Source organism: Heteronotia binoei, chromosome 16 (assembly GCF_032191835.1).
Source record: "Heteronotia binoei isolate CCM8104 ecotype False Entrance Well chromosome 16, APGP_CSIRO_Hbin_v1, whole genome shotgun sequence".
NCBI lineage: Eukaryota > Metazoa > Chordata > Lepidosauria > Squamata > Gekkonidae > Heteronotia > Heteronotia binoei.
In genome coordinates this window covers 31,718,246-31,730,101 of record NC_083238.1, presented here as the reverse complement: position 1 = coordinate 31,730,101, position 11,856 = coordinate 31,718,246, and the positions used below count along the sequence as shown (strand labels likewise).

At 60.3% G+C, this 11,856-nt stretch overlaps 2 protein-coding genes across 2 annotated transcripts in view; both read right to left on the bottom strand.

Annotated features, from left to right (window-relative positions):
• Positions 1-1,585: 1,585 nt before the first annotated feature.
• On the bottom strand, positions 1,586-4,297 carry DLX1 (distal-less homeobox 1). The gene is made up of 3 exons (XM_060257143.1): positions 3,961-4,297; positions 3,076-3,275; positions 1,586-1,841 (listed from the first exon to the last, which is right to left on the bottom strand). Exons 1-3 carry the CDS (start codon positions 4,295-4,297, stop codon positions 1,587-1,589), a joined length of 792 nt encoding a protein of 263 aa, XP_060113126.1. The 3' UTR covers position 1,586.
• Positions 4,298-10,560: 6,263 nt separating this feature from the next.
• Positions 10,561-11,856, bottom strand: part of METAP1D (methionyl aminopeptidase type 1D, mitochondrial) — a 136,201-nt gene continuing 134,905 nt past the window's right edge. Inside the window, exons 9-10 of the mRNA XM_060257013.1 lie at positions 10,802-10,880; positions 10,561-10,648 (exon numbers count right to left, since the gene is read on the bottom strand). Coding sequence (XP_060112996.1) covers positions 10,561-10,648; positions 10,802-10,880 — 167 coding nt within the window. The remainder of the gene's footprint in view (positions 10,649-10,801; positions 10,881-11,856) is intronic.

The following is an 11,856-nucleotide window of genomic DNA, read 5'->3' as shown; positions in this document are numbered from 1 at the left end:
CTCAATATAAAACTAAACTTTGACATATAGAACACTAAAACAACAGCGGGCCTCTCCGGGTTATCACATTTCCGAGGTTTTTTTTTTTCTTTTCTTTCTCCTTTGTCACAAATTAAAATCTCAGTTCTCACAAAGCGTCATGTATTACGGTCACACCCAAAAAATAAAAAAAATAAAAAAAAGATTGGGGGAGGGGAAGAGAAGGAAACCCTAAACGGTCTTTTCTCCCCCATCCTTTAAAAAAAAGCTAAAATTTGTGCAACATGTTTACAGAACAATATTATGAATTCAGAAATTATATACAGAGATCCAGAGCCTGCACGTGAGAATCCGCGCAGGGAGGTTTCACATTGGCATTTCTCTGAACGAGGGGGAAGGAGAAGGGAGGGGGGCTCAACATGTTGGGTTTTAAAGCTGACTTGAAGCCAGATCGGCCTCTTCGAGTCTTCCCGGCTATCGTAATTCCGCTTGCTCGAGACAGGGAAATGAAAATCCACACGCAGCCCTGGAGGCATCGCTAAAAGTAAGGCGCTCCGCGGTTGGGCCCGACTCCGCTTCTAATGTAAACCAAGTCGTCCTTCTCTTCCTCTCCCCACCCCCAAGCTCCGCAAAAATACCGGCTGGTGTGAGAGAGCGAGAGAAAGACCCAGATCCGCACACCACAGCCAGTTGCGTCACAAGCCCCGTAGGCTCCAGCAATTTCACACGCTCGGCGACAGAAACTGGGGTGCAAAAGCGGACCCACTCCTGGGGCTAGGGTGCGCTCGGCTCGCAACAAAAGCCAGGCAAACTGCGTTCAGTTCCTCAAACCCAAATCTGACCGTAAGGTTTATTCTTAAAAAAAAAAATAGCACTCTCATAGTGGTCGTTTGTCAATAAATAATAATAAATTAAAAAAACAAAACAAAACCATTCCCCCTTTCACCGTCGACAAGAAGGAAGAAATAATATACACCAAAGACCAGAAGGGAACACCGAAGACACAAAGTATAGAGAAAACCCCAAGGGGGGGGAGGGGAAAGCAAAAATAAAAGGGCGAAGGGTTTTCTCTTTCCCAGATCGGGTGAAGGAGGGAGTGGCGGGAATCGATATTTGGTCGGGACAAGACACCAGAGACAGACGGACAGGACGGAGGACACCGTTTTTGTTTCTCGTACAAACAATCTCTCTCTCTCTCTCTTTTCGTCGTTTGTTTGTTTATCTGCTTGTGTGTCGCAGGCGAGGCTGGGTCCGGGCAGCGCTGCTGGCAGGCTGTTGTCCGGCTGGCCGAGGGGCTGCTCTGTCAGCTGTCCGCGGTGGGAACCGGCCCCGCATCGCATCTGTGCTTCTCGCGGGCCGGCCGAGGCCAGGCTTTCCGGCCAGTGGCTGGCCCGGCGCCTCCCGAGTCTCGAAGCTGCCTCCGGGCCCATTGCATTTTGCACTCCGTGTGTTTGTGTGTGTGTTTGTGTGTTTTAACGCGTCCGTTTTGCGGGTCCTTCTGCGGCTACCGGCTGCTCGATTCGAGGATGCAATTTGTTTGTTTTTTTAAAAAAAATTAAAAATGAACACAAAGGAAACAAAGGGCGGGGAGAGGAGCCCCCCCCCCATCACATCAGCTGCGGCTGCTGCAGAGTCTCCTGGTGGGCGGAGGGGTACCACGACGTGTAGCTGGGGATGTAGGTGCCCGGGGTGCCCGTCGAGCTCTTGGCCGACGACGAGTTGGTGTTCCAGACCGGAGGCCCCGGCGGGGAGCTGGCCGAGAGGGAGCGGCCGTTGGCCAGGGCGCCGCTCTCCAGGGCCGCGCCGCCTTGCTTCATCAGCTTCTTGAACTTGGAGCGCTTGTTCTGGAACCAGATCTTGACCTGCCGGGAGAGAGAGACAAAAGAGGGAGACAGAGCCGCCGGCCCAGGCGAGATGAGCGGAAAGGCCGCAGGCGCAGCAGCCCTCCTAGAGAAAGACGGGCCCCCACCCCAAAGCGCTCGACAGCTGTGCTCCCCGACAAGGGACGCTTGGCCCAGAGGCGCGGCGCCCCCGAAGCTCTGACTGGGAATCTCGGGGCTGCAACTTTCCTCTTCTGGGGACTGGGGGGGGGGGCTGATTCTCCCCACGCGCGAGGCAATCCTTCAGCAAGGCCAGGTGGTTTAATTCTCCAAGAAGGAACCCGCGGATCCTGCTGGAAAGGACAGGACAGGCGTCGTCTCCAAGGGGGAAACACGTGGAGGCTCAGCGAGGCTTCTTTCTCCCGGCCGAGCGCAGCTCTCCAGAAGCGCGCCTTAAGCCCGAACGCGTTTGTCTGCCCCGGAATTCAGCGCGGTTTTCGGACTGCGGTGGTCCATTTTTATCCGCCTGCCTTCCATGCTCCCGCTTTCAGAACAGAGCCAGGGAGGCGACAGGGGGACGCATCCTTCGAAACAACCCCAAATCTTGCATTCGCAAAGAGAAGACAACCACTTTTGAAGGGATCTAAACGTGTACTGATATTATTTTCCTTCCGTCCAGGCGAGGGGTGAATGGTTTGTGAGTTTACGTTTATATTTGTGTCTTATAAAGGGGGAAAGAAGGAGATTATCTTGGACATCATCAGCCCAACCAACTCTTCGCGTTTCCCTTCTTCTTCCTCCAGGACCTGGGAAGTGTGAAATTAAAACCACCCGAGGAGAGGGTTATCCGGCCACCCCCAGAAAAGCCTCCCCTCTCTTGGAAATTTAGTCCCATGGGACTCAGAGGGGTCTCCTTCCGAGTAAACAGGGCATGGGGACGTGGTGATCAGTCTCAGGGAAATCTGAGGACATTCCCCGGTTTAAAAAAGGCCTGTGAAAAATCCAGGGGGTGAAATGGACTTTTCATAGAAGCCAGAGCAAGAAATCTGAATGGGGTTTTCAGAAGGGCTTTGACAAATCTAGACAGGCCAGGATGTGGGATTGTTGAACGCTTAGCCGGCGGGGAGGGCGAGATGGAAGAAGAAGAAGCCACTTGAAACCACCCGCGCCCCTCTCTCGGGGCTCTCTTTTGTCCTGGGAGCGGCCTTCCCTTCTCCGCCCGCCCCTCCACAGCCCTAAGGCCCCCCTCCAGCGCCTGGCCTGCCTGCTGCCCTACCTGGGTCTGGGTGAGCCCCAGGGAGGCGGCCAGCTCGGCTCTCTCGGGCAAGGCCAGGTACTGCGTCTGCTGGAAGCGCCGGTTCAAAGCCTGCAGCTGCAAACTGGAGTAGATGGTCCGGGGCTTGCGGATCTTTTTGCCTTTGCCGTTGAAGCGCACCTCGCCGCCTTCCACCACCGTGCTCTTCTCCGACTCGGGCCCTGGAAGGAAGGAAGGAAGGAAGAAGCCACAGAGCCCCGGCCCACTAGCGTTAGTCCAGAGGCACTCGGCCTGCTGCTGCCTCCATCTCCCGGCGCGGCCTCTTTCTCTCTCTGCCGAGAGCAGCCCTGCCAGGGGAAAGCCGGCGGTCGCGGAGCTCCTTCGCCATAGGGAAGGCGGGGGGAAAGTTTGCTATTTTTACAGGCGGCGGCACTTTAGGTTTAATTACCCTTAATTGCATATATTGTTTATAGAGCTACGCAATAAATAATTGCCGAGCCTAATAGGCGCACATCTGGGGGGGGGGGAAGAGAAGAGAGGAGAACACAAGAGAAGAGAACAGAGGGGAGGTATTTCTTTCCGGATTTTGCCAGCCGGGCCGGGGTGGCTTCCTGCACAAACGCAAGAGATCTGTCTGCAGGATCTGATTCTTCTTCCTCTCTCTCTCTCTCTTTTTTTTGGGGGGGGGGGGTTTGGAGTTGGGGTAGTGGAGGGGTGCTTTTTTTTCTTTTGGCGAGGGGTCTGCAATTCTGGATGGTCTGGCTTTGGCGGGACGGGTCTTTCCAGCAGCCCCCTTCCTCTCCCTGGCCTCCTCCTCCCTCCCTCCCCCCCTCTTCTTCCTCCCCCCCATCCCGATGGCGGCCCCCGGGCCCCCTCCTCCCCCTGCCGCCGGCGCCGGGCACGTACCTGTCTCCTCTAGCCGGCTCTGGGCCAGGCTGGTGCTGTTAGGGTAGGACTGCACGGAGCTCATGTAGGGGTTGCCCGAGTGGCCGCCGACGGAGCTGACATAGGGGTAGCCGAGCGGCCGGGAGAAGGACGAGGCGGTGGCGCTGTAGGAGGCGGCGGCAGCGGCGGCGGCGGCGTCGGGCTGCGAGTGGCCGGCCGAGTGTAAACAGTGCATGGAATAGTGGCCGTGCGCCATGGGCGAGGGCGGCATTTGCTGCCCGGGCGGCCCGAACTCCATGAAGACCGCCTTGCCCGAGACGGGGCTGTTAAGGCTCTCTGGCATCGTGGTCATGGTCATTGCTCTCGCCGCGGGCCGCTGCTGCTGCTGCTGCTGCTGGAGGTGGAGGTGGTGGAGGAGGCGGCGGCGGTGGGCTCGCTCGCCCGCCCGCTCGCTCTGGCGCGGCTGCCTCTCTCTCTCTGCCTCCCTGCCTTCCTTCCTGGGGGGGGGGGGGGCTCTCTCCCTCTCCCTCTGGCCCCCAATTTAAGAGGCCCGGGGCTTTTCACTTCCCATTCATAAGAAAATGGAGTTTGCCTCTTTGAAAAAGTCTACGCGTGCTGCTGGGAGATCTACACAAACTCGCCTAAAAGCTTTGACTCAGCCAAAAGCTATGAATATGCATGAGGCCGGCGAGCTGATTGGCCCGCCGTCTCGCATAATCGCTCGCGATTGGCCGGAGACGCTTTTCGGGGGCTCGCCCGCCGGACCCGAGCGAGAGAAGACGCCGCCGCCGCCGGGAAGCAGCGGCAGCAGCAGCAGCTCTGATGGGGTCCCCCTCCGGCCGCCCTCCCCGCCAAGGACCGCCGGGGGGGGGGGGGGAGAAGGGGTCACGATCCCGGCCGCGCTGGGAATCCCCCCCCCCCCTGCAACAGTCCTGGGGGCTGGCCGGCCTTCCCCCGGGAGGCGAAGAGCAAGGGAGGAGCCCCCCGCTTCCTTCCTGGAGGGAGCGAGCCCCCCAATCTCTCCTGCCCAGAGGGGAGGCTGTCCTGAGGCCCTCCGTCCCCCAATAGGATTCTGTCCGGCCCTGATGTGGGGAAGGGGTCTCTGGGATCATTGATGCTGCCCCCCAGCGGCAGCCCCCCTCCCCCCTGTACCTGAAGGAAACCGGGCGCTGCAAACTTGGCCGCGGTCGTCCAGGCGCGCGTTGGGAGACTCAGGCCTCAGCTGCGGGCACGCTCCGCCGAGTGCTTGTTTGGCTGCTGGGTGGAGGTGGGAGTGGGGGTGGGTGGGGGTTCCACCAAAGTGCTGGGCGACGAAGGCTGTTGGTGCCATCTAACCCACCTAGCTTGGGGGGGGGGGCGCTTCTTCATCTCGCTCGGTCTCTCCGGGGGTGTTGGGGGGGGGGAGGGTGTTTCCGAGCCTTGCGTGGCGACAGGCCGGCTTCTTGGGGAGGGGAAGGGAGACCCCGGTGGCCTCGGTGTCGCTTTCTGCCGCTGGGCCAGCTTTCGGTGTTCTACCAAAGTCTTCCTCGCACAGGAGGAGACTGGAGTCTCAGCTGCCCAGGCGGTCCAGACAGTCTTGCTGGCCCAGAGCACCGGTTGTCCCTTTCTGGGCTCCCGGGCCGAGATGCCTGCCTAACCTGCCGCCCTCAACCAGCGCCAGTAAGGGAGCTCTGGAGGGGCCGGTCCTCTGGCACTCGGTGGCGTGGGGCAGCCGAGAGGGAGCAGGGAGCCCACCCCGGTCCAGTGTTCAGCGGGACTGGGAAGCAGCGGGCCAGCTCGCACCCCACTCGGACGGGATGGAAACCGGCCCTGGCCCACAAAGGGCCGCGAGAGGCAGCCGCCTTCTTGGGTAGCCTCCTCCGCGGCCCGGAAAGCAAGGGCCGGTCCCTGCGCGCACAGTCCAGTTCTTAGCCCGGAGCCCCTCTGCCTGGGATCGCAGGCTCCGATGGGGGGAGGGGGCCTCTGAAGGGACCTCTTGGCCTGGCCTGTCTCCTGCAGCACCCGCCCTTCCTGCTGCCGGCTGCGATGCGCCCCTCTGCCCAGGGCAAAGCCCGGCTGGGGCCCACGGTTGGCAGCAGAGATTGCAAAGGCCGCTGCCGGGCAAGTCTGTCTGGGCGGACGCCCAAGTGACTTTCGGCGTCTAATAATTAGAAAGCGCGGCTAATTATTTCTCCCAAGGCTCTGTGTGTGTGGGGGGGGGGGAGAGAGAGAGAGAGAAAGAGAGAGAGAAAAGCTGGACGGCTGCGGGGGGGGGAGGGGACTGATCTTGCGCAAAGTTCACACGTGCAGCTGTATTAGTTACTGATTCATTTGATTAAATGCTAGTCTCAAGTGCTCTGATCCACAGCTGAAGGCGGCCCCCATTAGCATAACACTGATGTTTAATTTTCATACGCATAATTAGCCATATATTTAACACTAATCGCGACGCTCGCCGCCTTGGCCGGGTTTAAACAGCCTGGGGGGAATAGTCTTCTTCTAGTTTTTCTTTTTTTTTAAATAATTCCTCCCCTCCCCCCCTCCCGCTTTCCCGCTCTGGCCTGAGCTGAACTTCCCGCCCCCCCTCCCTTTCCTCGGTTACACCTAGATCTGCGAAGGGCGCGCGCCGAACCCCCTCTCTGTAATCAAGCGCACATTTTGGCAAAGGGAGAACACCAATAAAAAATGAACATTCAACACAAATTACATTGCTGATGGCGTTACAGATATTAGCTGGGAGGTTCCCCCTCCCCGCTCGCTTTTCTCCCTCTGTCTCTCGCGCTCACTTCCAGGCGCCGGAGAGCAGCTCGCTTGGCCAGGGCTGGAGACCCCAGCCGGCTCCCCACAAGGACCCCCCCACCCCCAATCCCCACCTCCCCCCGGATGCCCGAAGCCGGCAGAAAGGGACTCCCCACCCCGGCCAGCCTCCCTTCCTCACCCCCACTTCCCTGGCGTGGGAGATCGCTAGATCCAGCTGCAAACAGAAGGACTGATGGGCTCCTGTACCCCCTCCCCCGCCCGCCCGACCTGGCCAGCAAGCCCGGAGCGCGTAAGTGACCGTCACCGAGGGGGGGGGGGTTGTGGCTGGGACCAGGCGCTGGGGAGGGAGAGCCAGTTGTGGGTTCTGGGGCCGATCTGTCCTTCCTCCCTCCTTTAAATGTGTCCATTGCGTGAACTGAAGTCTCAAAAATGTCCAGGAGGGGAGAGAAAGTTTAAGCCTAGCTAACATCTGGAAGGCTGGAAAGGCGCTTCTGGGAGATGAAGGGAGCCCGACTCCGCTCCGGATCCCCCAGGGTGGTGGACATTTATTGATAATCCGGACTGATTTCGGGAGGGGGGGGTGGAAAGAAATGGTCTGTGGAGCGACGGCTGGCGCGTAAGGGAAGCCGAGCGGACATGTTTACATCGGGGAAGTTGTTCTGCCCCATTCCAACCCCCCTCCCCCCACAAAGTCCCAGGATTGCAAGGAAAGGCGCGCGCAGGCGCAAGCCAACTCCAGGGCTTTCAGGTGAATTCAGCCCCCATCCCTTTTGTCAGGGAAGCGTCAGGAAGAGTCTGGGCCGGGGCGCAGCTGTGCCGGGCGGCTCTGCGATCCACAGTCAGCTTAAGCTTAAGTTCTCTTGTGCATCTGAGGAGACTTCGGAGTAAAGGGTGTGTAGGATTGCGCTCTCCAGCCGCCCCCCTAAGGACAGCTGAGCCGCAAGAAGGCAACGAGACTGACTTTGCGTAAAGGGGATCGGGCTGGAAACCCAACTAGAGAAGCCGGCTTTGGTCTGGCGGGTGGGGGTGCGGGCTCGCTCCATTTCGCATGCGGAAATACTTTTGTAGGAGCACCTGCTCATGAGAAATGGTCGCTTGTGGCGGGGCGTGGGGGGCAGGGGAGAAGGGGTGTTTCATCTAGAAATTTGCAGAGTTTTGTCGGGGAGGAAGCTGGAAAGAAATCCCAGCTGGGCAAGCAAACTTTGGCATGGGGGGGCGGCGGGGGCAGGAGAGGCACCCTTTTCAGCCTCCCAAACACACAAAGGCAAAGCCCTCGCCGAGGTTTCTTCTCTTTCTGTCTCTTTCTCCCTTTCTCTCTCTCTCCAACCTTTCTGCAATCACCTTTATAATTAGGATTATAGATGTGTACCATAAATGCCACCACCTCGGTCTAATTGCTGCGCAAACAGCTTGTTACCGCAGCAGTTGGTAAAATCCTGCAGTCCTAATAAAATTAACCTTGGGGAGAGAGGTGGGGGAGGGGGAAGAAACCCTCTTGGGGGAAACGAAGATAAGAGCGATGCTGGTCCATTCCGAGACTCCCCGAGGGAATCGAGATGCAGCGCAGAGGCTCGGTGGATCCCGGCAAGGGGCATGTTCTGGAGATTTGGGTGGGTGGTGGTTGTTTTTTTAAACTCCTGGGCAATTTCTCCGGCAGTTCGTGGACAGCGCAGCCGGTCAGCGGAAACCTCTGGCTCGCAGTAAGCAGGGAGAACCTAGCTGCAGTGGAAGGGAAGATTTGATTGCATTGAAAGGCAGCCCAGTTCTAAACTGGTTCAGTCAGAAGACGTTGGGTTCCTCGAAAGCCTGCGTAGGATCGCGGCCTGGAATGCAGCCCAGTTGGCGCGACTTCAGTCACTCACTGTCTTCTTTTGAGGCAGAAGATGGGCTCAGCGCTTAGACGAATCTCCAGCAATAGAGTCAGCCCTGATCTGCCCAAGCGACCCCCTCAATCGGTTGTGGGGTTTTTTGGAGTGGGGGGAGGAGGGACACACGGTTCCGTTGCAGTAGTTTGCTTTTGAAGGAACTGGAAGAAGGACAGCGACTTTGCATGGAGAATCTAATTGCTATCCAGCTTCAAGCGGGACGGAACCGAGGGCGCCATGCTACGCGGGGTGACTCTAATGGAAACCCACGGATGCCAGCGAGCTTTGGCAGTGGGGTGGCCCCGGGAAAGGAAGCACGCGCTTGACTCGGGCTGGCTGGATTGCGCTCGCTGCCAGCGCTCCAGGGGAGAAGCGGCGCCTGCCTGCTGACCATTTGGAGGCAGATTTCAGCCAGACCGGATCCCAAATTTGCTTCGGCTCCTTCTGAAAACCCGCCTTCTCCTAAGTCTCTTGAATAGCGATGAAGTTACCAAGAGGCTAGAAGGAACCGCTGCCCTCTCAGGCTTTCAGAGACGCTTTACAGATCAATAATCTCCCCCTCCGCCCCCGATGCTCCAAGACGGTCGTCTTCTTTTTTTTATTCCTCCTGCTGCCATGAACTTGATGGCGACGCTGAAGGGGACCGCTCGCTCCACGTGCCACAGTCCCCGCTAAAGGAGGGGGAACGCCCCCCCCCATCTTTCCCTTCGCTCCAGGGGCTCCGGTTGCAGCCGCAGCCACTTCCAAAGTAATCCTGCCTTACTCGCAAGCAAACCTCAGGAAATGATTTAGGATTCCTGCCTTGTCCCTCCCCCCCCCCGCGTAAAACATCTGCCCTCTCCCAGCCGGCTCTCGAAAGGGTGCTCGATCTGGGCCTCCTACGCAGCCGATTTCTTGGAGGGTCTCAAACCTGGCAAAGCCCGCGGCCACCCAAACCAAGGGCGTTCTTTGCAGTGCGCGGAGGGAACCAGCGAGCCCTGGCAGGACAGGTGGGGCGGAAGTCCGAGACGCCAGCCCCCCACCCCCACCGCTCAGGAGGGTTTGCCGACCCCCCCCCCCCAACCTCCGCCGCTTGGAATCCGATGCGCAGCCCCGCCGCTTCCTCCGCTCCAGTCTGGCCGCGTGATTAGGAAGCCCCTAATTGCAGGGCCTCATCAGCAGCCCCTTCCTGCCTGCCTCCTCCCTCCCTCCCGGCCCGGGCCTGTGGGCAGCAGCCGCCGGTGGCCCTTTGAGGCCCAGCCGGGGAGATCAGAGCACCTTCCCCTCCCTAACCCAAATAAACCCAGCTCTGCTCGGGTGTCTAGCCCAGAGCACCTCCCCCTTCCCCCCCGTTTTCCGGTCAAGGATCAAAAAGACACCTGTTTTGCGAGAGGTTCCTTCTTTCCAGTAAGTTACATGCAAAGATGAACAAAACAGCAAAAAACAAACCAAAACCCCCTGCTGGGGACCAGGGCTGAACTGTGAAGGGAGCGCCGGAGGAAAGCCGAGGCAGGACGTCGGAAGCGGGGCACGCGCCCAGCAGACGACCCAGAGGTTGGCCTGCTTTTCGCTCTCAGGAGCTCTTGCGGGACCCGGGTCGGCCCTTCCCCGGTGCCTGCGCGCCCCGACTCGGAGCAAGGAAGAACCAAGGCCCCGTCGGAAGTCCCCCGTGGGCGCGCAGCCCCGGCGGCGTTGGGGAGCAGGGCGGTTCTGCCGCCTGCTTGGGGGGAGGGGGCTACTTCTCCCCCCTCGTTTTTAAAGCCAGGAAAGGGGAAAGGGCCCGGATGTACCCAGCGGGGGGAGCCCGAGGGCGGTCTGCGGCTGGGTTGGGTTCTGGAGCGCCCCAGAGTCAGTTTCCCTCCACAGAACGCGAAGACGGGGAGGTCCAAGACTGGCCCGGATCGTCCGCTGCTGGGGGTCCTGCCAGACGGCCACCTCCCCCCTGGGGCCCGGGCTCCGTCGACGACCGCCTTCTGGAGATCCCGCTGCTGCGCCCTTGCCCGCCCGCCCGCCAGCCCAGCCCAGCCCAGCGCCTCTTCTAAGGGTGTGCTTCTTCTGCCGCCACTCGGGTCAGGATCTCCGCTCCGCGGGACGTGATGACGACGGTGTGCTCGAACTGGGCCGATCTGCAAGGGACGGGGGGGGGGCGATTAGCCAGGGGCCGAAGGGGAGCGGGGTCTCCCCCCCTGCCCCCCCTCTCCCTCTTGGGAGGAGAACCTCAACCCCCTCAACCCCCCGGGGCGGGTCCCCTTGCAGCGGCCGGGAGTCCCCAGGCGCACCTCTTACTGTCGGCGGCCACGGCGGTCCATCCGTCGGGCAGGATCTTAAACGCCGCCGACCCTTCCATGACGATGGGCTCTGCAAGGGACACAAAGCGGGGGAGAAGCCGGGCCGGGCCTTGCCTTGCCTTCCCCTCTCTCGCCCAGGCCGGCAGCGGCTCGGTGCGCGCAGAGCAAAGGAGAGGCGTCGTCTGGGCCCGACCCGGCGCGCCTCTCGTCTGGTTTTAAAGGCTGCCGAAGGGCATCCCAATCAAGCTTTAATTAAGATCCCCACGGATCATAACAAGCCGAGCGCAGCCACTTCCCGCCAAACGGCAGATCGGCTGGGGGGGAAATATGGGGGGGGGGATTCATTTTTTTTTTTAAACGGGCTTTAAAATGTTCATTAAAACCAGCAAAACAACAATTTTCTTATTTCCCTCTAATTGCCGCGCCATTTAGGCGCGCCGTGAGCGAGGAATACATCCCCCCCCCTCCGCCGCTGCCGCCGCCCCCCCCTTTCGCAGAGCGCCACGATTGGTACTCCGGGCCTTCACTCTCGCCGGGGAGGGGCCACTTGGGAAGCCTGGCAGCCCAAAGGGAAGGAGAGCGCCCCCCCCCCACCACCCCGGCTGCCGGGCCCTTCCTGCTACCGGGGTGGGGGGCAGGGGAAGAGACCCCTCCCCCAAAGGCCATGCCCACCAAACCCCCGGGGAGGTCAGGCAGAAAGGAGACTGGCTCCTCCCCCCCTTCTCCGATCCCATCCCTTTTTTTGCTTGCAAGGCTGGCCCACCCCGCAGGGCTGTTGTGCTCCAAGAGACGCCAAGCTCCGCCCAGGCTTAGGGCGCTCCAAGAAAGGGCCTCGGAATCCTAACAAGGGCCCGCTTCGTTCCAGGGAAGGCGTGCGACCCGAGCGGACCCCTTGGAAGCAAGCGCCCCCAAACGGGCCCCCGCCTTGCTCCCGAGTAGGGCGTTGCACGCGACTAGCCCCCCTCTGCCCCCCAGGCCCCACCGATCCCAGCAGCCAGCCTCCCTTCCTCGCGTGCAGCCCCGGCGGCGCCCGGCTGCTGTGGAGT